The sequence below is a fragment of the Pseudoliparis swirei genome, chromosome 11 (genome assembly GCF_029220125.1).
Source record: "Pseudoliparis swirei isolate HS2019 ecotype Mariana Trench chromosome 11, NWPU_hadal_v1, whole genome shotgun sequence".
Classification (NCBI taxonomy): Eukaryota; Metazoa; Chordata; class Actinopteri; order Perciformes; family Liparidae; genus Pseudoliparis; species Pseudoliparis swirei.
The window spans coordinates 278597-302739 of NC_079398.1; the positions used below are offsets into that span (position 1 = coordinate 278597).

The 24143-nt window shown below is 42.8% G+C and overlaps 1 protein-coding gene and 1 pseudogene across 1 annotated transcript; both read right to left on the minus strand.

Annotated features, from left to right (window-relative positions):
• The window catches only part of LOC130201572 (piggyBac transposable element-derived protein 4-like), a 28002-nt pseudogene extending 21352 nt beyond the window's left edge, over window positions 1–6650 (minus strand).
• A 2675-nt stretch (window positions 6651–9325) lies between these two features.
• LOC130201522 (beta-1,4 N-acetylgalactosaminyltransferase 2-like) lies at window positions 9326–21723 on the minus strand. The gene is made up of 10 exons (XM_056426572.1): window positions 21579–21723; window positions 20428–20571; window positions 20080–20186; window positions 16833–16896; window positions 13950–14063; window positions 13644–13730; window positions 13106–13287; window positions 11697–11840; window positions 11148–11376; window positions 9326–11057 (listed from the first exon to the last, which is right to left on the minus strand). Exons 4-10 carry the CDS (start codon window positions 16840–16842, stop codon window positions 10864–10866), a joined length of 960 nt encoding a protein of 319 aa, XP_056282547.1. The 5' UTR covers window positions 16843–16896; window positions 20080–20186; window positions 20428–20571; window positions 21579–21723; the 3' UTR covers window positions 9326–10863.
• Between the last annotated feature and the right edge of the window lie 2420 nt (window positions 21724–24143).

The following is a 24143-nucleotide window of genomic DNA, read 5'->3' on the forward strand; positions in this document are numbered from 1 at the left end:
CTAGTGAAACTTCTCAAACCATCCCAACAGGATGATACCAATACTCAGTGTGATTCACTGCTTTGGTCTCCATCTTCTAACAAACCTGTGTTGAGTTTGTTGCATGCATTGGTTTCATTAAAAATTCATGATTTCTGAACCCTTGTCCATATACATTATACTTTTATGTCGATACAGTCTGAATGGGATTTCCACTGTAATGCTGAAGCTGCATACGTTGGGTTTGCACAGAGGGAAAGTGCATGCGTCAATAACGCACTTGCGCACTGTTGCAATGCAGCATGATAACAAACTAGTGACAGTCACTCTCTTTATTGCACTGTAAACAAACTACCATATCATTTTGATAGAAAAGTAAAGATTACAAATACTTCAGAAGAAGACTAAAAACTCAGCTAGATTAGGATAAACAGTTCCCGAGATTTAGGCAGATATGCCTTCCTCTTCTTCTTAACCCTCGTGTTGCCTTTACTCAGAAAGCATACACCCTGCGTCCTGGGGTCAAACTGGAGCCTTGCGCACACACACACACACACACACACACACACACACACACACACACACACACACTGACCCAAAGAACGTAGGCACGTGGGATGCAACTCGGGTCTTTCTGACCCAGGGCGCGGATACGCGCCGGGGTCACTCTGACCCAGACCTGGGTCACTCTTTTTGACCCAGAGGACAGGGGTAGAGGGCCTGTAATTCACACATGTACGTGTATATACAGTTACGCGGGTCAGATTGACCCGAGGACAACGGGAGGGGCACGTGGGATTCAACTCGGGTCTTTCTGACCCAGAGTACGGATACACGCCGGGGTCACTCTGACCCAGACCTGGGTCACTCTGACCCAGAGCTGGGTCTTTTTGACCCAGAGGACAGGGGTAGAGGCTTGTAATTCACATATGTACGTGTATCTACAGTTACGAGGGTCAGATTGACCCGAGGGCAACGGGAGGGTTAAGAGCATAAAAAAATGAACATACAGCTTTGAGGCAGAAAAGTGATCAAAGCATCAGGTATTCATGAAAATATCATGAAACTTGTAAATCCTGTGTCCTAAGACACATAATATGGTGGAAAATCAAGAAAATCTGTATTCTTTCAGAGAATCCACTTTTAGTCTCTGTGCAGGCTGGAAATCAGTTTAACCCTCGTGTTGCCTTTACTCAGAAATCATACACCCTGCGTCCTGGGGTCAAACTGGAGCCTTGCGCACACACAAACACACACACACACACACACACACACACACACACACAACCACACACACAACCACACACACACACACACACACACACACGTTTTAGTCCCGAGGACAACGGCAGAGGCGATAGAGGGGACCCTAAGCATCGGCACACGTCGGGCAGTATGTCAGCGTGCAGCCCTTGCAGATGTACTTGTTGCACCCGTTGCACACGGTGTATGTTTTAGAGTCCTTCTTCGAGGGGCAGATCTGACACCTCTTTCGGCGGCGGTCTCGGAGGACAAGGTCTCGGAGGACAAGGTCTCGGAGGAGGAGGCCGAGGCTTCGCACGCTCCTGCGGCGTCAGAGGAGGAGGAGGAGGAGGAGGACTCGGAGGAGGCCACCCGGGCAGCTTTGGCGACAATGGCGGCGGACGCCTCCGTGCGCGGCAGACGCTTCCGCCTCTCCATGAACGGATAGGCGAGCGCCTTTCCCAGCAGCTCGAGAAACACCCTCCTCTTGTTGCGTTTGCCGGGCATCCAGTCGGGGTGGACCTCTCGCCATATCACAAAGGCGTCGTAGGCAGACACGTCGAGCATGTTGTGGAAGACGACCAGGGGCCAGCGGGCGGTCATCCTTCGGCAGCTGTAGGTCCCTGCGACCTTGTCGAGGTTGTCCACGCCGCCCTTGTTGCGGTTGTAGTCCAGGACGACGAGGGGCTTGGCGTCGGCGCGGTCGCTGACGTCGCCCCGCGCGTGCTTGGTGCTCAGGAGGACCACGTTTTTTTTTGCCGCTCTTTTTCGGCAGGTAGGAGACGGCGTGGCGTCGGGCGTGAAGGCAACGCGTTGACGAAAAGCGGGTCTCTGGCCGCGCGAGCAGCGCCGGCAGCTCGGGCTTGTTCTTTCTCACCGTGCCGACCACGGTGTTGTTCCTGAGCAGGAGCAGCCGCGCGAGTTCGTAGGAGGTGAAGAAATTGTCGCACGTGACGTTGCGCCCCGTCAGGCCCTCGGTCACGTCGAGCACGACCCTCGTGCCCAGATTCTTTTCCGGTCGTCCGCCGCTGGGCTTGCCGGTGTAGATTTGCATCTTCCACGCGTAGCTGGACCTGGCGTCGCAGGCCACCCACGACTTGATGCCGTATTTCGCGGGCTTGCTGGGCATGTACTGCCTGAAAGGACACCGGCCTGGCGGACGAGAGCGTGCGAGAGAGAGAGAGAGAGAGAGAGAGAGAGGATTATTATTATTATTATTATTATTACCACCACCACCACCACCACCACCACCGTCGCCATCATCATCAAAAGCAGAGCCGGCGGCGGCGGCCAAACGGTATACCTCTGAAGGGAACCAGTTGCTCGTCCACCGTCACTTCGGGGCCCGGGTCGTAGAGGAGCGGCAGGCGCGCCACCCACGCTTCCCAGACCTCCCTCACGGCCGCCAGTTTGTCGGTCGCGTCTCGCCTCGCGTCTCGCGGTCGTCAAAGCGCAGCAGTCTCGACCACGGTGAAAGCGTTGAGCGGCATCGTGGCGCGGAACACGGCCCTGCCGCTCTCGGCGTCCCACAGACTGGAGAGGGCCTCGCCCCGGGACCTGTACACGCCCGCCAAGATCAGCAGGCCCATGTAGGCGCGCAGGTCGGTCTCGTCCATCCCTTTCCAGCCGTCGCCGTATTGCGAGCCCTCCAGATTGGTCATCTCCAGGACGATCCTTTCCACGGCCGGCGTGACAAACATGCGAAACGTCGAGGCCGCGTCCCGGGCGTGCGACTTTGCGTCGCCCCGGAGCGGCGGCGGCGCGGCGATTCAGGCGTCCCGCTCTGTCGTACGGCGTCGAGGACCACGATATTTCACCGTTTTTCGACAGCAAGGTCCGTCTTTTGCCTCGAGAAGCGGCGGCGGCGGCGGCGTCTGCTGCTTCTTCTTCTTCTTCTTCATCTACTTCTTCATCGACTTCTTCATCTACTTCTTCTTCTTGGTCTACTTCTTCTTCTTCGTCTACTTCTTCGTCTTCTTCTTCTTCTTCTTCTACTTCTTTGTCTACTTCTTCTACTTCTTCTTTGTCTTCTTCTTCGTCTTCTTCTCCTTCTCCTTCTCCTCCTCTTCCTGACGGTTGACGGACCAACATTTCGACATCCTGAATTCTGGGGAAACGACTCGCAATGGATTTGGCAGAGCGGCGGTCCTCTCCTCCACCGCTACAGCCTTCTCGTTCTCGTTTGTATCGTTCCGTTCCTCCGGGTCCTACTCCCGAAGGGGTCGCGTCGCTCGCCGGGTCGACGACCCGACCGTCGGCGAAACGAGGCGCCGTTGCGACGTCTTTGAGGCGAGGACGACCACGAGGACGACCGCGAGGACGACCGCGACCGCTACCGCCTTTTTCTCGTGCTTCTTCTTCTTCTTCTTCTTCTTCTTCTTCTCCTCCTCGTTCTTCTCGTCCTTTTCGTTCGTCTCGTTCCGTTTCTCCGGGTCCTACTCCCGAAGGCGCGTTCGCGCGGTCGACGACCCGACCGTCGGCGAAACGAGGCGCCGTCGCGACGTCTTTGAGGCGAGGACGACCGCGAGGACGACCGCTAGGACGACCGCTACCGCGTTCTTCTAATGACGGCGGTTGCCGCGCCGGGTCCACCAGCATTTCGACAATCTGACTTCTGGTGAATCTACCGTCATGATGACTTTTGGCACGGCAGCAATAGAGCGGCAGGCAGCGAGCAGGAGCAGAGCAGGGCACCACCGGGCACCAAAGACGGCGTTAGTAGTAGCAGCGTCGTCGTCGTCGTCTCACACGTCGAGTCGTTATTTTGACCCGAGGACGACGCGAGTATGCAGCGCGGTCGCGCGGGCGCGGCGGGAACTGTTACCGGAGAAGGAAAAGAGCCGAGGTCTGCGCGTGCGCGTGCGTCTTTGCTTGTAACGCTGCAGGTGATGACCAAATGAAATAAACGCAAGTTTCAAACAACAACAACAACAAGTCCTGTGTCCTGTGATCCTATTTCTCCCCGCGTCAATCTTTTTGCATTTCACGTGAACCGGGAACGTATTCGGCGACGCAATGTTGTGCCGCCGCCGCCTCCGGCTACGTCCGACGTGTGGGAAAGACGTTATTATTATTATTATTATTATTAAAAAGGTGGTTTTCATTATTGTGCAGAAATAAAGTGGTGACGGTGCACGCGTGTAGACGTTTCTGATTAACGGTTTAGCAGAGCGACGGCCCGGTGGGAAGAAGCCGTTTCCTGTGTGTATGCTTGGGGTTTTTGTTTTTGTTTTGTGTTTTCTTCCACGTGTGTCGGGTGTGTTTTTACGGAGCTTACGGTGGTGCTCTGTAGCGCCTACCGAAAAAGGGACGAGTCGGAACGGCTTGTGTTTGGGGTGCGAATGATCTGCAGTTATCTTTCCAGCCCGCAGCCGCCACCGCCGCCGCCCGCAGACTCTGGAGGTGTACAAGTCCAGGATGGATGGAGGGCGGGCCTGCGTGCGTGCGGCCGGCCGGAGCCGGCAGTTGTCTCTGCAGACACAACTGCCGACTGGCCGTCGTAGTCCGTCTGTGTCCCGCTCGGTGGCCGATGACAAAAACCCACGCGGCGGCGAAGGAAATGAAGCGCGCGGAGCTTTGCGGTTCCGGGCGTCGGGTCGTTTTCACCCGACAGAGTTTTTCCGCCGGGCCGAGTTGCATCCCACGCGCCTACGTTCTTTGGGTCAGAGTGACCCCCGGCGCGTATCATCCGTGCTCTGCGGGGTCAGAAAGACCTGCGTTGAGACCTGGGTCACTCTGACCCAGAGCGGGGTCTTTTTGACCCAGAGGACAGGGGTAGAGGGCCTGTAATTCACACATGTACCTGTATATACAGTTACGCGGGTCAGATTGACCCGAGGACAACGGGAGGGGGGCGCGTGGGATTCAACTCGGGTCATTCTGACCCCGCAGAGCACGGATGATACGCGCCGGGGTCACTCTGACCCAAAGAACGGAGGCGCGTGGGATGCGACTCGGGTCTTTCTGACCCCGCAGAGCACGGATACGAGCCGGGGTCACTCTGACCCAGAGGACAGGGGCAGAGGCTTGTAATTCACATATGTACGTGTATCTACAGTTACGAGGGTCAGATTGACCCGAGGGCAACGGGAGGGTTAAGGTGCGTTCACACCAAAACGCGTGCGTTTACTCGCTCGACCATTTGCCGTGTTCACGCCATCAGCGTCGAGAGGCGGGGCTTATCTCTGTGTCTCGTCTCCGAAAAGACCGTTATCATCTCCTTCATCCAACAGAATAACTAACCACTAGTTCTACTTTATATTTGTTGTGGACGTCTCGTGTTTGGGTTCATGACATCACCTGTAGGCTCACACAGCTCGGTCACTTTCACCGATGAAGTTACTGTTATGCCTGAAAGACTTCCGCTTCCAGCGCTACGAGAGCGGAACACAAGAGCCGATTGGCCCGATTTGCGAGATTACCGCCTCAAAATTGAAATGTTTCAACTCGGGGCGAAAATTGCGCCGCTGAAAACGCGTCGCCCGGGGAAATATCGCGTCCATCGCAGCCACACGCGTCTGTACATTGACTTTTCATGGGATTCAGTCGCGCGAAAAAATCTCATCGCTTTTGGTGAGAACGCCCATTTACAAGTTTTATGATATTTTCATGAATACCTGATGCTTTCATCATTTTACTGCCTCAAAGCTGTATGTTCATTTTTGTATGCACTTAACTGATTTCCAGCCTGAGTAGAGATCAACAGTGGATTTTCCTAAAGAATACATATTTTCTTGATTTTCATCAAAATGATGCGTCTCAGAACACAAGATTTACAAGTTTCATGATATTTTCCTGAATACCTGATGCTTTCATAATTTTACTGCCTCAAAGCTGTATGTTCATTTTTTATGCTCTTAAACGGAATTCCAGCCTGCATAGAGACCAATAGTGAATTTTCCTAAAGAATACACATTTTCTTGATTTTCCTCAAACTTGTGTCTCAGAACAAAGGATTTACAAGTTTCATGAAATTTCATGACCTGATGCTTTCATCACTTTACTGCCTCAAAGCTGCCATGTCGTTGTTTTTATGCGCTTAAACTGATTTCCAACTTGCACAGAGACTAACAGCGGATTTTCCGAAAGAATACATATTTTCTTGATTTTCCACAAACTTATGTGTCTCAGAAGTAAGCATACGTCCATACGTCCTTTTTTCATACATCTGTGCATGTTATTTAGGCAGCTGCAATCTTCTTTGCTCACTTCAGGGTCCTGGAAGCAGATAATTCCTGGAGGGACGGCAGATTGCAGCCGATCACCCTCTCAGCCGAGCAAATGATGTGCTGCAGTCTGGCCCTGTCCTTGTCGGTGGCTGCAGCGTACCAGGCGGTGATGGAGGAGCAGAGGATGGACTCAATGATGTAGAAGTGCAACATCATGGTCTTTGGCAAGTTGAATTTCTTCAGCTGCCTCAGGAAGAACATCCTCTGCTGAGCAATTTTAGTGATGGAGCTGTATTCCACTAGTATTTAGGTAACTAACTTAAATTTCCTGAAATTCTGTACATTAAATCCTGCTGAAAATAATCATAGATATAGCAGAGGTCACCAATAACAATAATGCAGTATCATTTTTTATAGACTTTAAATTATTTGCTTTAAAGAAAATATAATTTTTTTAAAGCTAACTTTAACTTACGTTTCTTGAAATTCTGTACATTAAATCCTCCTGAAAATAATCATAGATATAAAAGAGGTCATCAAAAACAAGAATGCAGTGTAATTTTTGTATAGAATTTTTATGATCTGCTTTAAAGAAAATTCAAATATTGGAAAGATATTAACATTATTTATTTTTAGCTAACTTTAACTTTCACTTCCTGACAATCTGTAGTAATATATCATGAAAATAATCATGAACATAGCAGAGGTCACCAATAAGCAGAATGCATTGTCATTTTTGTATAAACTTGTAATGATCTGCTTTTAAAAAAAAGTCAAATATTGGAAAATTATTAATTTTATTTCCTTTTTCACGTGCTTTCATTTAGAAACATCAGAATTGTCTCTGGGTGAGACCTTAAAGTGGTCTACTATGAATCAGAATTGCAATTATTTTGTAACTATGCACCATTTTGTTCTAAATCTATTCTGAAATTAGAGACACATTTGCTCGTGAATTTAATTTTCTATATATTTTATTTTGAAATTCTAAATCAGAATGTCCCAATATCGGAATAGTTACCTTCGGTATTTTCTTTTGTTCATCATTCATACAATTCATAATTTTTCATTCTTTCATTTAGTTTAATCTAAAAGTATTTAAAGGCATATTTTGTCATATCATGTTCTCCGAAAGTTTGCTCTTATTTTGAAGTCAGTTTTTACACGCTTGTACCGTAATGCCTAGTATACGTATATATATATATATATATATATACAGGACTGTCTCAGAAAATTAGAATATTGTGATAAAGTTCTTTATTTTCTGTAATGCAATTAAAAAAACAAAAATGTCATGCATTCTGGATTCATTACAAATCAACTGAAATATTGCAAGCCTTTTATTCTTTTAATATTGCTGATTATGGCTTACAGCACCGGGCAAAACAGCACGGTGCACCTGTGAAATGGACCTGCGTGCGCAACCAATCATTAATTTTGGGTTCAACATATTTTTAAAAAGAAAGTTAAGAGTACGGCGAACACCACCATCTATTCCGCCAATTGTGTCTCGATGGCGAGGCTTTCAGTTCCACTTCCGACCGAGCAGGAGCCAGTTTGAGTCGTGTTTAGATTTAGAATTATAAAGCTCTTCGTAATTAAATATCGCTAATATGAGGTTCTCCTCGGGAAAACAGGAAGGAAAGCCCGCCTCCTGCTTGATTCGATTGGCTGCATTGGCCGAGTGTGACATTGATGAGCTGTGCGCCTCGCGCTTAAAGTTGAGAATATTTTAACTTTTAACCGCCCCTAAAAAACGCAAAAAACAGCTGCGCATTTTCAGCGGTGCCATTTTCGCCCAGAGTTAAAATATTTCAACTTTGAGGCGGTCATCTCGCAACTCGGGCCAATCAGCTCTTGTGTTCCGCTCTCGTAGCGCTGGAAGCGGAAGTCTTTCAGACGTAACAGTAACTTCATCGGTGAAAGTGACCGAGCCAACGGGTGATGTAATGAACACAAACACGAGGGCGTTAGTGTGTGGGATGTCCACAACAAAAAAATGGTGCTTTCATGTTTTTTATTTTGAGAAGTTGAAAATTAAATTGTGATTTTTGGTATTATCCGTATTTTTTTTAATGTAAGTTGCTTTGGATAAAAGCGTCAGCTAAATTAAATATAGGTGGAAAACAAATACAGTGCCACAAACTGCTATACGTTACCATTATGGTCTCCAATGGAAACCAAACTAAGCACACATGGACATAATTATCACCAGAGCGGAAAACTCCCTACACTGTCTCCTAAAAGACTATGGTCTAACAAACTGCTCTCTATATGATGTTTTTAAGAGGAAACAAATTGGAGACACACAATAACCTTTAGAAATTGAAACAAAATACATAACAAAAACACTTGGTTATGTTAAAAAACTGAGCTTTCTCCCTAAGATTGTTAGGGACACAAATATCAGCCAAATGTTGACAGGACCCCACCCACACGGACTGACTCTGACCTTCACATCCCCACACCCTTGAACATCTTTTCTTATTAAAATACACATGCCACTTTAATTTAATAATATATACTTGTTCTAAAGTACTTTTATATGTTGATGAAAAACACAATTTTTTAAATTGTATTGTTATATTCTATGTCTGTTTATTGTTATCCAGATTTCACCGGGTCAAATTCCTCATGTGCAATGTACATGGCCAATAAATTATTATGTTTCTATATTTTCACATAGAGATAATAGTATAGCTGCTATGTTGATGGTCAGAAGATTGAACAGATAATATTTATAAATATTGTTTTGTAGAGTATTGTAGAATTCCACACATTTTGAAGACATGAATTTTAACTCAGATCTGAAATGTTGTCTTCAAATGGACAAATGAGGCATTAAGTAATGCTGCCTTTTGAATGTTTTTCTTTCTGCAAGTCTGAAAGAAGACATGTTATGGAAGTAAAGTATAGCCCAAACTCTCAAAACTGACCAGTGTGTGAAAAAACAATGTTTTATTTTTTAGTGTCTCGTCGTAATTTTAAAAAATCGTTCCTGCATTCATGACAGTAATAATGAAAATGCATACAGACAGCCACATATATGTGTGTGTTTATAGGGATATTTCTATCCCTCAATATATATATATTTCCAAAGCCCAAGTGAATTGGATGCACACAGTTTCTGGATTTGACGAGTAGGATTTGTCTGTGTGAACCGAGTCTGTGTTTAGCTTGTTTTTTCTCAGTGGAATATAAGGAGGCACACATGGTGAACTACAAACAACAGGCTTTTACATTGAAACAGACATAAAAACAGAAATAAAAACATGGATAGTTCATCAAAACCTGAAACCCAGGTGCTGAACACTTGTGAAAGCTGATGTAAACAAACATTTTCATCATCTGTATTTATTTTTAGTCACAACAAGGGAACGGTGGCATGAAGCAAAACACAAAAACATACCATAGCCTTGTCATGAGCCACTCCCATTTGATAATGTTTGACATTTTGTCACAACAACATTGCGAAATACTTAGAAGTTGACTGCTTAGTTGAAGGACATAACATAATCCACAGTCCCTGTATTTTAACATACTCAACTGGACCGAACTGTTGGTGAACAACTAAACATAGCCTTTTTTTTCTTTCGCTATCCATTCAAGGCCGTCAAGAACGACAAAGTTTTGGCAGGCTGGTTCTGGTACAGTTTTGTGAGTTGCTGAATTTGAAGAAGCTACATAAACTTTGTGAAACGCAGTCTATCAGATTCCAAATTATTTACGCTTTCTTGTAAATTTGGCATTAGATGGAATAGATAAAGTTTTTTCTTTCCTTGAGTAAAACATAGTGTGTCGGTTCTTCCCGGCGGGTTGCTGTACCGGCTTCCAGGCTACTTGACTTTCTTACGACATAAAAGTAATTTCCCACACGTATTTCGTTTATTTTTCACACAGTCCTGTTGGACAAATACGGACATAATAATGTGGAAAATTACTTATATTTTATCTTTGCTAAAGCATGTTCCTGACGATACTATAAGATAACAAGCACTTTGTAAAAAAATATTCTCTTGGGTGTTTAGGATAAACCACATTGGCCGAATGACCAAATGCCTTGAGAAGGTCGTATGCTCCCACTCATCAATCATGTTTGCAGTTAACATCCATTGACGTCATTTCATCCGATTAGACATTTATGTGAATTTCTTCATAACTAGCACAAGACTAGCTCAACTTTTTTTAGGTCCAGATTGCGAGAATGGAACGGACGTGAGATCACCTTTGACCACAACAATCAAATCAATTCTTTCTGGAGTTCAAGTGTACATCTGTGCCAAATTTGAAGAGATTCCTTGAATGGCATTCAAGAGCTGAATGAGGAGGCAAAATAATTATCTTCAAAAAATATATATAAAAGAAAAAATAACTATATATACATATATATATATATATACACCAAACAATAAAAACAGACAAGAAGGGAGAGATATATACCCAACCAGTGACCGTAATGTCCTCAAGTGGTCCTTTATCCATACTTGACACACTTTAGGTGGTTTTTGAAGAAGTGAAGCTGAAGTTTAAACTTTGTGTCACTCGATGGAGGGTGTCTGAATCTGCCGTATCTACCGTCACTGCTGGGGCCCGTTTTGGGCTGATGGCTGATGGACACGTGGCTGCATGAGGCAACCATCAAGGAGCCCAGACCGTCCATAAAGAACTCTGAAGTCAGAGACAGACATTCACACTTTTAGAAAAATAGCAACAGAAGCTGAAAAAGTGGACTTACTGTAGCTTGGACTCTAGACCTACCCGAATGCGCCACCCTCTGGAGCTTAGGATCAAATCCCACCTGCTGTACAGCACGCGTTCGAGCCAGGAAGAAGTTGACCACTCCACTGGCCATAATGCATTTTGGGTAACGAGAAAGTGAGTGGAACCTCCCTTTAGACTTTCTGTGCAGGCAGCCACCATCCATTTCATCTCCTTCCTCATAAAGGAGAGAGAAATAAAACTGGTTGCCTTGTACGGTCCCGCCCACCTTATGAAAACAGAAAGATCGAAAAAATCATTATAAAATGGCAACCAGTACATTGTGTCCTGGCTTCTTTGCCTACTACATGCTGGGATGAGCTTAAGTTGACACAATGTAGTTGTAAAAACAAGTGCATAGCAGGATAAACTGACATTTGAATAAGGACATTTTAATCCTTTAAAAATAGTCTTTCAGTAGCTGGACTCAGCAAGGAGCAGAAATTTGAAGCACACCAGGCAACATACCCTTTTTTTCTCCACTTTTTTACCATTGAATTAATCAACATAAGCTCCTGAACCCTCAGATATTATCTATTTCATTCTCACCACATCCAGTTCGGGGTGTGCCTCCATCACCTCCACCAGCTTCTCTATCTTCGTCCCCTCTGTGAACTCAAAGTCATCGTCCACCCACAGGAAGTACTTGGTGGTTACCTGGGAGACCACCAGGTTCCTGCCAGCAAACCAGCCCTGAGGGAGGAAACACACGTTTTACATTTTCATTTCAGGTGACGAGTACAATGGAATACAGAGAATTGACAAATAGTTGAAAAAGCGTAATATAGTAGGGTAGCACAGCTTTTGTTCATTTTGTGGTGAAAGTGCCAACTTTTGTATATACTATGTGTGAACATTTACATACGTCTCCTTGCCCCTGCTTTCTGCCTCCTGCTTCCTGCTCCATGGCCCTGTTATGGGCCTGCCTCCTGCCTCATTGGCCCTGCCTCCTTCACCATGCCTCCTGCCTAAAGGGCCGGCACCCTGCCATGGCTCTGCCAAAAGGTGCGTTCACACCAAACGCGAAACTATTTTTTCGCGCGACCGAATCCCATGAAAAGTCAACGTACAGACGCGTGTGGCTGCGATAGACGCAATATTTTCCAGGGCGCCGCATTTGGGGCGTTTGGGGCGACGCGATGTGGGCAACGCGTTTACAGCGGCGCGTTTTCAGCGGCGCAATTTTCGCCCCGAGTTGTAATATTTCAACTTTGAGGCGGTCATCTCGCAACTCGGGCCAATCAGCTCTTGAGTTCCGCTCTCGTAGCGCTGGAAGCGGAAGTCTTTCAGACGTAACAGTAACTTCATCGGTGAAAGTAACCAAGCTGAGTGAGCCTACGGGTGACGTCATCAACCCAAACACGAGGGCGTTAGTGTGTGAGACGTCCACAACAAATATAAAGCAGAACTAGTGGTTAGTTATTCTGGTGGATGAAGGAGATGATAACGGTCTTTACGGAGACGAGACACGGAGATAAGCCCCGCCCCTCGCGGAGTGTCTCGACGCTCATGGCTTGAACACGGTGAATGGTCGAGCGAGTAAACTCACGCGTTTTGGGTGACGCGAAAAATAGTTTCGCTAAAGCCTCTCCTCCCTAGCTCCTTCCGTTTACATGGATTGTGATTATCTGGATGGTTGTCCATGCCTAGTTATTCATACATTCTGTCATATTCATTGAATGTGTTGTAACTCTGAAACGTTGTTTCATGACATATTTTGGTTCTGTCCATCCGGGGAGAGGGATCCTCCTTTGTTGCTTACTAGAAGGTTTCTTCCCTGTTTTCCCCGTGAAAGGATTTATTATTGATCCGATGTGAGGTCAAATGTCTGGGATGTCGTATGTGTACAGACTGTAAAGCCCTCTGAGGCAAATTTGTAATTTATGTTTACGGGATGTACAAAATTAACTGAATTAAAGTGTGTGTGTGTGTGTCTGTGTGTGTGTGTCTGTGTGTACCTGTGCTGGCGGCATGATGTACTGTCTTATGCGTTCTCCAGTAATGTGCTCCGGTTCAAAGCTGTCATCAGCGATGATGACTTCTATGTCGCTATAGAAACGCCGGATGCTACTCAGCAACACCTTGAGTCGTGGGTAGCGCAGGAACGTCTTGGTGATGACGGTGACGTGAGAGCTCACATCTGACCAAGAAGAGAAGTAAGCAAAGAGTTCCATAAAGAGAAGACACGTGAACACACAAGTCTAACTGTCCCTGCTCGGGGTTCAGGCTCTCCGACCTGAACAGATAGGAAGTTATCATTTCATTGCTGCTCCAGCTGATTGCACATGCGTGAACATAAACTTGCTAGGCGCCCTATTACAGTGTTCTTTTAGTGTATTTTTATCACATGAGACTAGCACAACAAAAGCTAAAGCCAGTCATTGTCCTTTTTTGGGGGGATATGTAGTCACAAACATAGAAAAATACAAATGTTCATCCACCGAGCGTTTACTTGATGTTTAACCCCCGAGACAGGCAGGAGGAGCGCACACCTACTTTTTCCCATGTTGTACAAGACTGGAAGGAGAGGCTGTTTGATAGTGATGGGAAACACGGCCTCATGCTCCTCAAACTGGAAGGATACTAAGTACAGAAACAACTTTTAAAGTACACTCTCAATCAAACTGCAGCAACATTTTCCACTGACTGATTTTAATTTCTCCAGATGAACATTAAACACACAGAAAAATAAATGTATGCAGATACATATAGCTGCACAAAACATCGACAACTGATTGCAATTTTGAGCAGTTAATTTCTGTAAAGATAAATTTTGATTTCTTGCTTCCAATGTCTTCATACCGAGGTCTCCAGTGTGTATGTGGTAGATCGTGCTGGTGTAAAACACTTTAGCCAGCAGGTAGTTCAGGATCACCAGGCTGCTAGACTCCATAATCAGCTTGGTCTTCCCATCACCTGACAACATTAAAAAAAAAAGAATACATTTCATATTATTTAAAAAAACGGTCTTACTTTGCTATGTGGATGACAACAATATTAATCAAAATCTGTTTAAATCGGTGTATGGCTGAATGCGTTTTTCCCAAATCTCCGTATAAAAATGCAATTCCTGATTAAAGCCAGTGTGAGGATTTCTCCAAGGATCAGTTATCATGATCAACAATGAGTAAGTCAAACTGTATTTGGTGCAGCACCATCATACAGGTTGGTGCAGTTCAAAAGGTCAACGGGTGACTGACACCAAAGCGACGCGATTTTTTCGCACGACCGAATCCCATTAATTGCTGCGATAGATTGTAAAGCACTAGACACATTTTTAATTTGTGAAAATGGTTCATACAAATAAATTGAAAGAGCTGTGTGAGCCTAAGAGTGATGTCATGTATTAATATATATATATATATACAGGACTGTCTCAGAAAATTAGAATATTGTGATAAAGTTCTTTATTTTCTGTAATGCAATTAAAAAAACAAAAATGTCATGCATTCTGGATTCATTACAAATCAACTGAAATATTGCAAGCCTTTTATTCTTTTAATATTGCTGATTATGGCTTACAGCTTAAGAAAACTCTAAAATCCTATCTCATAAAATTTTAATATTTCCTCAGACCAAGTTAAAAAAAGATTTATAACAGCTGAGTGTTTGTCAAGGCTCAGGAAACCCTTGCAGGTGTTTCGAGTTAATTAGACAATTCAAGTGATTTGTTTAATACCCTACTAGTATACTTTTTCATGATATTCTAATATTTAGAGATAGGATATTTGAGTTTTCTTAAGCTGTAAACCATAATCAGCAATAAATCAGAATAAAAGGCTTGCAATATTTCAGTTGATTTGTAATGAATCCAGGATGCATGACATTTTTGTTTTTTTTAATTGCATTACAGAAAATAAAGAACTTCATCACAATATTCTAATTTTCTGAGACAGTCCTGTATATATATATATTAGGGCTGTGAAACGATTAAAAATTTTAATCGGATTAATCACAGGTTTTTGTGGATTAATCATGATTAATCACATATTACCGATATTCTCTATATATTTTGTGAGAACATAGAGATTTATGACAAAAGACGGATATATACATTTATACATTCTTCTATACAATGGTGCTGCAACTCAGCAGTTATTTAGCAGTTTTCTTCCATATGGAACATTAATACATCTTCATCCTAAACAGAATGTTTAACCCTCCTGTTACCTTTCGGGTCAATTTGACCCCATTCAATGTTTAATGTCGGTGTTCTTTGGGGTCAATTTGACCCCAGGCTGTTTTTCACTGTGTCAAACATATCAGAAATATCAACTTGTTTATTTATTTAAAGGGCTATTTAGGTAGTCAACAAACAAACATACAGTACCTCACACTTAAACTTGGGAAGCAATATTAATTCTAATAATTTTCTGGAGGTTTTAATTGCTGGGGTCAAATTGACCCCGAGGGTAAATATGTTCGTAAATGTAAAGGTAACAGGAGGGTTAAACAGAGCATTTTTCTCTTGTTTGTCAACCATTAACTCCACCATGATACAATCTAAAGGTGGACAGATTGACAAGTGACTTTTTTTTTGTTCGGTCCCGATGCGCGCGCACGGAGCTCTGTGGCGCGCCAGACGGAGATCGATGAGTGTTAACGCAACGCGTAGAGACAGAAATGACATGCTGCTGTGGAGATACGATCAACAACAGACGTTTAGTTTAATAAAAGAACAAAGACGTGCTATAGAGAACATGTCAGGGGGCGGGCCAATCTTTTTAATGTCATGCGATCTACCAACACTACGCCGCGATCGACTGGCAGGTCGCGATCGACGTGTTGAGACCCCTGATCTACAGGAAGTAAAAGTCGGAACAAGGTTTCCGTAGGTGAACCTGCGGATGGATCATTACCGATGAACAGACCGTCTGCATGAGAGCGGACAGAGTTCAGATTGAAGTGGTGTATTGGTAGCTCATTTTGCAAGTGACTTTTTTTTCGTCCCGACGACCAACAACAGACGGATTGGAAGCTCATTCTGCGCATGCGTTAAATGCGTTAAAAAAAAAAACTAGTTAAACCTGTAGTTGGATTAACTGAGTTGACGCGTTATTTTTCACAGCACTAATATATATATATACATGATATTAATGGTATGAACACAAACACGAGGACGTTAGATGTTCAGACGTGTGTGGGATGTCCTCAACAAGTATAAAGCAGAACTAGTGGTTAGTTCTTCCGTGGTGGATGAAGGAAATGATAAAGGTTTTTAACGGAGGCAAGCCAAGGAGATAAGCCCTGCCCCTCACGGAGCGTCGCAATGCTTATAGCATGAACACGCGAATGGTCAAGCGAGTAAACTCACGCCTTTTGGTGTGTACGTAACTTTAATGGGACCGAATAAAAACAGTAAAAGAGTTGAGGAATAATGAAATGTGAATTAGAGATGATACAAAAATGTATATATGCATCACCACATATAAAATATGGTGATATAACGTGTTTCTATGAATGCAAGCATAATATTAACTGGGATGGACGAAGCAAATGCTTACTTCATTTTCCTAGTATGGAAATGAGGTCCTGAAAATATGGCAGATATGGCCAGAAACAAAATGTACCAGCACATAAGTGCTGTAGCTTACTTGTTTTGTTCATCAAATCAGGCTCAGTCACAAGTATTCAAGAACTACAACAAAGGCCAGTGTGATGTTAGTTCAGATGTCCGACTCTCACCTTGCACCATCCCTCCATCAGCAATCTCTGTGGTCAGGACCCCTTTGGACACTTCCAAGGAGACCTGGAGTCAAACACCCGAGTGAATCGACTGTCCTCAGCATTTTAACGGGTAGTCATAAACTGCCTAGCTGGCTCATAGCTAGCAGATCTGGGATGATTGGCTTTGTTGAAAGTGAGCAATTCTGTACGCTGAACTAAACTTCTGTTACATCGCTTCAGGACCGCCAGTAAACAACGTAGATATGTCTCAAATCAAAATCTCATAAAAGCAACGATTAAGTTAACTTTTCAAATTGAAGTTTCTGGCAATCAGTTACAGGATTTTTGTTTCTGATGATTGGCTTTTTACAAAGTTCAAGTGAGTCAGTCTTATGTACACTTAACTAAACTTCTGTTATATGGGGTCAAATCAATCTCAATAATTGCAAATGCACACAGAGAGACTCACAAATGCAAACACAAAGATTCAGAAATGCGCACAGAACAATTCACAAATATATTTGATTTACAAATGCACACAGAAGGCACAATATACAATATATTAAGGCACATTAAAAATTTTAAAAAGAATCCTGTAACTGAATGCCAAAAACTTTATTTTGAAAAGTAAACTTCCAACTTAAGCTTTGCTCTCAGAAGATTTTGATTTAAGAGAGACATATCTATGTTATTTACTTGCGGTCAGGAAGCGATGTAATAGGGTTAGATCAGTCTCAATAATTGAAAATGCACACAGAGAGACTCACAAATGCAAACACAAAGATTCACAAATGCGCACAGAACAAGTCACAAATATATTCGATTTAACCATACACAGAAGGATTTTGAAATAAATTAGACTCACAAATGCACGCAGAACGATTCACAAATACATTCCAATGCACACATGAATAAATCAAGATTTTTTGGTTTGTCGATCGCACAGCATTTCTTTGTGAATTGCTACACGTTTGTGCATGGGATTTTGAGACTCCCCGTGGCTTGATCCGCAAATGCGTTTTTTTCAACATAGACCTATCTGTAGCTAATCAGATGTCGCCCTCATTTTGAACCAAAATCATTCGCTTCATTCGCGCCTAAGAGGGGCGTGGCTTATTTCCATGGCTTTACTCCCAGGAAACAGTTATCTTTTCCGCCATCCACCATAGAAGAAATAACCACTATTGCTGCTGTATAATTGTTGTAGACATCCCATAAACGTCGGAACATCTAATGCCCTTGTGTTTGGGTTCATAACATCACCCGTAGGCTCACACAGCTCGTGATTGTTTACCGACTACGCCTGAATGACTGTCTCGTCAGTAGCAGCAGCCAGTGAGAGTCACCAACAGCACAACGTCATGACAGACGGAGCGCTGCTCCAATTTTTTTTACACGATTTACAAGATTAAACCAAAGTTTCAATGACTTACAATAACTATCTTGTTGTCATGACTAGTCATGGGATTGATTGAAATGAGGGCGACATCTGATTGGCTTCAGATAGGTCTATGTTGAAAAAAATGATGAAAATCGAACGCAAGGGAGTCTCAAAAACCCACAAACAAATGTGTAGCAATTCACAAACAAATGCAGTGCGATTGACAAACAAACAGATCTGAATTTATTTATGTGTGCATTGGAATGTATTTGTGAAAGGTTCTGTGTGTATTTGTGAGTAATTTATTTGTAAATCCTTCTGTGAGCATTTGTAAATTGAATATATTTGTGAATTGTTCTGTGCACATTTGTGAATCTTTGTGTTTGCTTTTGTGAGTCTCTCTGTGTGTGTTTGCAATTATTGAGACTGATCTGACCCTATACTGTTACATCGCCTTCTGACCGCAAGTAAAAACCGTAAAAACAACAACATGAAAGCAAAGCTTAAGTTTACATGGAAGTTAACTTTTCAAAATGAAATTTTTGGCAATCAGTTACAGGTTTAATTTTTTTCCAAAATGTGCCTTGATATATTGTACAATTTGGATTAAGTTAGAGGAACGTTAATGAAATCGTTACTTAATTAAGACCATTCTTGGAAGGAAATGTATTTGTTTGCTTAACAAAACTTTGCTAATAAAAGGCTCTCAGTGGCCAAGTGTTTTGTGATGTATTTGTTAATTCAAATTTCTTTCCAATTAATGAATTCCCCAAGATAAAAGAGAAAGTGAGGACAGGCCTTGCTGTTGCCCAGGAAAGAGCAGCTGTGTTGCTAAGCAACACTTTCTGTAACAGTTGGAAAGTTGGAAGTCACCTAGCATTGATTATAAAAATTTGAAAGCCAATGTTACCCCTCACCTTCATATGTGATGTATATCTGTCCCCACATTATAACAATAATGCAATTATAGGAATAAATACTTTTTTGGCATAAGTCCAAACTAAATAAATATTGGCTTTCAAAATGAAATCAATGAGCATCTGTTTCAGCAATTTCAGCACCTGTAATCCCACAGTTGCAGCGAGCTTCCTGTCCCTTTTTACAACAAGATGGCTGTTGTACAATGATTTTAAATGATGTCATGGAAATGTATTTATTTCAGTTTGCCATCATAATAATGCTGTATCTTTGACCAAATGTAGAACCATCACAGTGCTCTACATGTGAAGTGTTTTCATGGAGTTTATTTAAGCCGTGAATTTGAATAAATATTCCAATGTCCAGCAGCCATCTTGTATCAGCCCCACCAAACGCTGCCATTCCAGCACCAATCTGCAAAAAGGCCGTTACACATTGGGGTCGTGACTAACGTTTGCCATCCGTGGACTCTGTGTTGCTGTTTTGTAAAATTGAGGATGAATTGCACCAACAAAAAAACCCAGTGTGTAAAGGCGTTCCGAATGACCAGACAATGTTTTACATCTATGGGATCACACAAACCTTGTAGCTGCTTCTTTGTCCTGCATGCAGTGCTAAACCTGAAATAAAAATAGCCTCGTACTTTCACACTACTTTTTTTGGCATGATCGTTTGTGGGAGTACACACATTAATTTCTGACATTGCTTGATACATGCTTGATACATTCTCAAATAAAAATAAACCATGAACTAACCCATCCAGCTTCCTCTCTATATATTATGGTAACTCTCTTCTGAGAAAATGTAAGGAATACAACTATTTCTATGTCTCATTGGCTGTGGTTTTGTTTTTGGCTACCATATGGAGTATGAGCTTTTCTTTGTGTTTTACCAGATATTCCAGTCACGTTAAACCAGACTTGACTCGGCTCAGGGCTGAAACCAGTTGAACAGGTTGTAGCATACCTGGTACAGGAGTGGAAATCAGAGGCTGTGCATGGACACCCTGGATAGGATACTGCAGGGGAGAGTTGGGCAAAGCAATCAACGGTGTGGACAATACAGACGTGGTCCTGTTGGGAAGATAGGGGGGGGGGGGGGGGGGACATGAATCAACAATGTATATATATACATTTTAGATTTGATTTCTGCCAATAAGCCCCCTACATCCTACACACTGCCCTACAATTCACCAAGATAGTGCCGGTGTTATTATCTTTAATTGCCATTGCATCACCCTAAGATGGTGCACCCAAAATGTATTTTTATTTTGAAGTGCCGCTGAAGATTTAGATAACTGCATGCATCCACTACCTGATTTTGAATTGTTGGAGCTCCTTGGCTCTGCCTCGCACCAGCTCCTCATACTCATCCTTCGGGACTTGATTCTTGAGGACCGATGATCCCGGAGGACAGTTGCATGGACCAGCCTTGGGAAGAGGACTCTGGGGTTTCAACCTGGACGGGTGACAATCATATGGAAGCCGTGAAGGACCACAATTATATTGTCTTCCTATCATATTATCACTTATATCAGAAACAGTTTTATTGCCAGGAATGTTTACACAAACGAGGAATTTGTTTTGGCGGAAGGTGCAACATTTAGACATGACAAACAACAATCAACACGACAGCAACAGTGAACTTAACCCTTGTGTTGCCTTCGGGTCATTTTGACCCGAATCAATATTACACCCTCCCCCCGCTTTAGGATTAATTTGACCCCATTCAATGTTTAATGTCGGTGTTCTTTCGGTAGTCAACAAACAAACATAAAGTGCCTCACACTTAAACTTGGAAAACAATATTAATTCTAATAATTTTCTGGAGGTTTTAATTGCTGGCGTCAAATTGAACCCAAAGGGTAAAATATGTTAGTAAATATAAAGGTAACAGGAGGGTGAAACATTGAATCGGGTCAAAATGACCCAAAGGCGGGGGTAGGGTGTAATATTGATTCGGGTCAAAATGACCCGAAGGCAACACAAGGGTTAAGTATAAAATAAGATAAGATAAAGATAAAGATAAAGTGCTCGGACAACAAATAATGTTAAAGTGTTTAGGTGTGTGTTTCAAGTGATGTGTGTTTAAGTTAAAAGTGTATGTTACATGTGACGTGTGTTTAAGTTAAAGTGTTATGTGTATATGTATATATGTGTTTGTATTTAACAAATGAGAGGATGTTTTAACGCTCCACAAATTCAAGGTAATGAACCAGTTTCCTTTTTTTTAAGTCCCTGAAACACAAGCTTTATGGTTCCAGTTTTTTGTTTTTGTTTTTACGTTTAAAATAAATGTCAGGAAATGTATGGAACTGCTGAATCATTAAACCTATGGAATGGCTAAGCTTGTCATACCACTTTCCAGGGTGTGTCATGCATTCAAAACGGAACACACACCCACACATGAACACACACACTGATACAAACACTCACGCAAACACACAGAGACAGAGTGCCTTTTACCTCGGTTTTTCTTGAGTGGGAACCTCTTTCGTCAACTTTTCAGGACAGTGACAGGATATCATGAAATAGCATGTCAGAAGGACCATCACAGACACAGCAACCTTCTGAAGCGTTGCTCTGGAAAGCACAGACATCTAGGGAGACAAGAATGAGGCCATATAGCCAAAGGAGCATGTGATCAATTCATGAATAGGTTTATGTTTTGGCTCATCATGTAAGGTGTTGAAGAAAGCCGTCCTGAAAATGCCACCAGATCTTTTCAGACTCTGGACCATGAAGTATATTTTAGGCCTAAACAAACACTGGCAGTTCTGGTTTCTATAGCTGTGAAGGAATTAGAAACAAACAAGGGGCCCTTTAACTGAGATTAAAGTCCGCCAAACTAATTTGAAGAAGAAAAACACTCTTAACATGTAATTGTATTGATACGGCTTTTGTTTGACGTGTTCTTAATTTATAAAATAAATGGAAAATGGGATTAAAGGAAATTAAAATCAGTTGCCCATTTTAACCCTGAATTCAGGACAAAATATACAAATGTGTTTATGGTTAAATTTGATTACATTTCAGTCAATGAAGAATGTATGATGCCAGTAAAGTCAGGGTTAGACAAGGCAATTATTGTTAAAAGACACACTAGTGAAATATATATAGAGAGAGACAATTGAAGAAAAACAAAACAATAGGCTGTACTAGCTAGTTAGTTAGTTAGTTAGGTAGTTAACTTACAATCAAAGCCCGCTGCTTTTACGTCTACCATATATTTAAATAATATATATTTTTTAATTACCATTGTAGTTGAAAAAAAATATCCGACAGAATAAGCAACAACAAAAAAAGTGGTGCAGCATCCTCGGAAAAATGACTTCTCGCGTGGAAGCCAGAGAGCACGCAGATAAATAGTTTCCATGCACACCAGGCACGCCCCTTGTCCCGGCTGGCTTTGCTTTCATGTTAGTCAAAACCAATGGCTGTGCATCTGCTTCCATTCAACTACAGCACCAATGTATAACTCCGGTCGTGCGTTGAGAAAAGAGAGAAGGGGAAACGGCGCGCCTTGTCGGACACCCCACGGAGCCGCGGGGAACCGACCACCCACCGGACTCCACCTTGAATAAATTGCCAGTCTATAATGTATTGTACATCCTCGATTCCTTCCCTCGTCTTATCTCCTCGCGTCCTAACACCCTTCCAGCCAGACTGGTTTGGCAACTGTTGCCGTCTTTATTTGTTGCTGTTGGTTTCGTGCTCGTGCCCCACTGCGTGCAACGCAAGACGGAAATGTAATATAAAATACACATTTTTACTGGATTATTGTGTACTTTATCCAAACTTCAAGTTTTATTATCACTGGATTTCATACAATGTAAAAATGAATGTTGTATTTGACTTGGTCTATAAAAGGTATGGAAGCCCATTATTATCATTTTGATGGAAAAATTAAGACCCTGTAAATCATAATTAGCCTATGAATGAATTACATGATTTACTATCTTATAATTTCAAATTAGTATCTCATTGAATTATTTTTTTGCTGATGAAGCCATTTTTTAAAAACTGACTAGCTGTCTGAAGATGTAGCTTATAGGGGTGTCAGTGGTGAGCAGGGTGGTCCAATTAAATCAGATGATCGCGTAGACGAAAATTACAGGGTGACGGGTGGTCAGATTTCACCCTGCTACAATGGTAGGGGAAACACTGGAGTTGATAAGCGTCTCTTCTTGTCTGATCAATGCGCAACTGTGAGGTGCGCGACTTGACAGAGTGGCCATCTGCTGATCACTCACTCAACAGCCCGACGTGCGTGAACAGATGGTGCGCGCGCAGCGCGCAAACATTTTTTTTGGGGAGCACCGAAGACCCATGGGTCAAAGGAAAAACCCTGACTAGAAGGGAATCTGGTATTCAAATTAGTTAGTCCTGATGTGCAGGTGAACCTTAGCTCCTCCCATCAGTGTATGAATGGGTGAATCATGTCATGTAGTTAAAGCGCTTTTAACTACAAGCGCGAGTGGTCGGAAGACTAGAAATGCGCTATATGAGTACAGGTCCATTTGCTGGGTTAAAGTTGGGTTAACTTAAAAATGTAAGTCCTGCAGTAGAGATATCTAAGTCCACATTAGTAATCATTACTCAAAATCATTAGTTCACTTTTCTTTAGTCCAAGTTTAATTAAATAACTATGTTAAGTTAAACATACATAAAAATATATAAACAAATCACTAATATAACATTAGTAACTGCTACTTAAGATCATTAGTTTAATTTAAGTAATGTCTTTACTTCAAATAAAATACACAATATATTATATTCATTGTTTCAAGAAAATTGTAGAGAAGAAAAGAAAAACAACAATTCTCCATGAGCAGTTTAAAAGGTTTGGTGGAAGAGTGATAATTCACTTAGTCATTTATCCCCAGAAGGACCAGTGGGGATTACAAAGGAAGACATGTCAGGTTGTGATAAGAACAACGAATTTGGTCAATGTGTCAATCAAACTTCAAAAGGTCTTCACCCCCCCCCCAGTCATAACTTACTTAAAACCAATACGGGGGATCGGACACC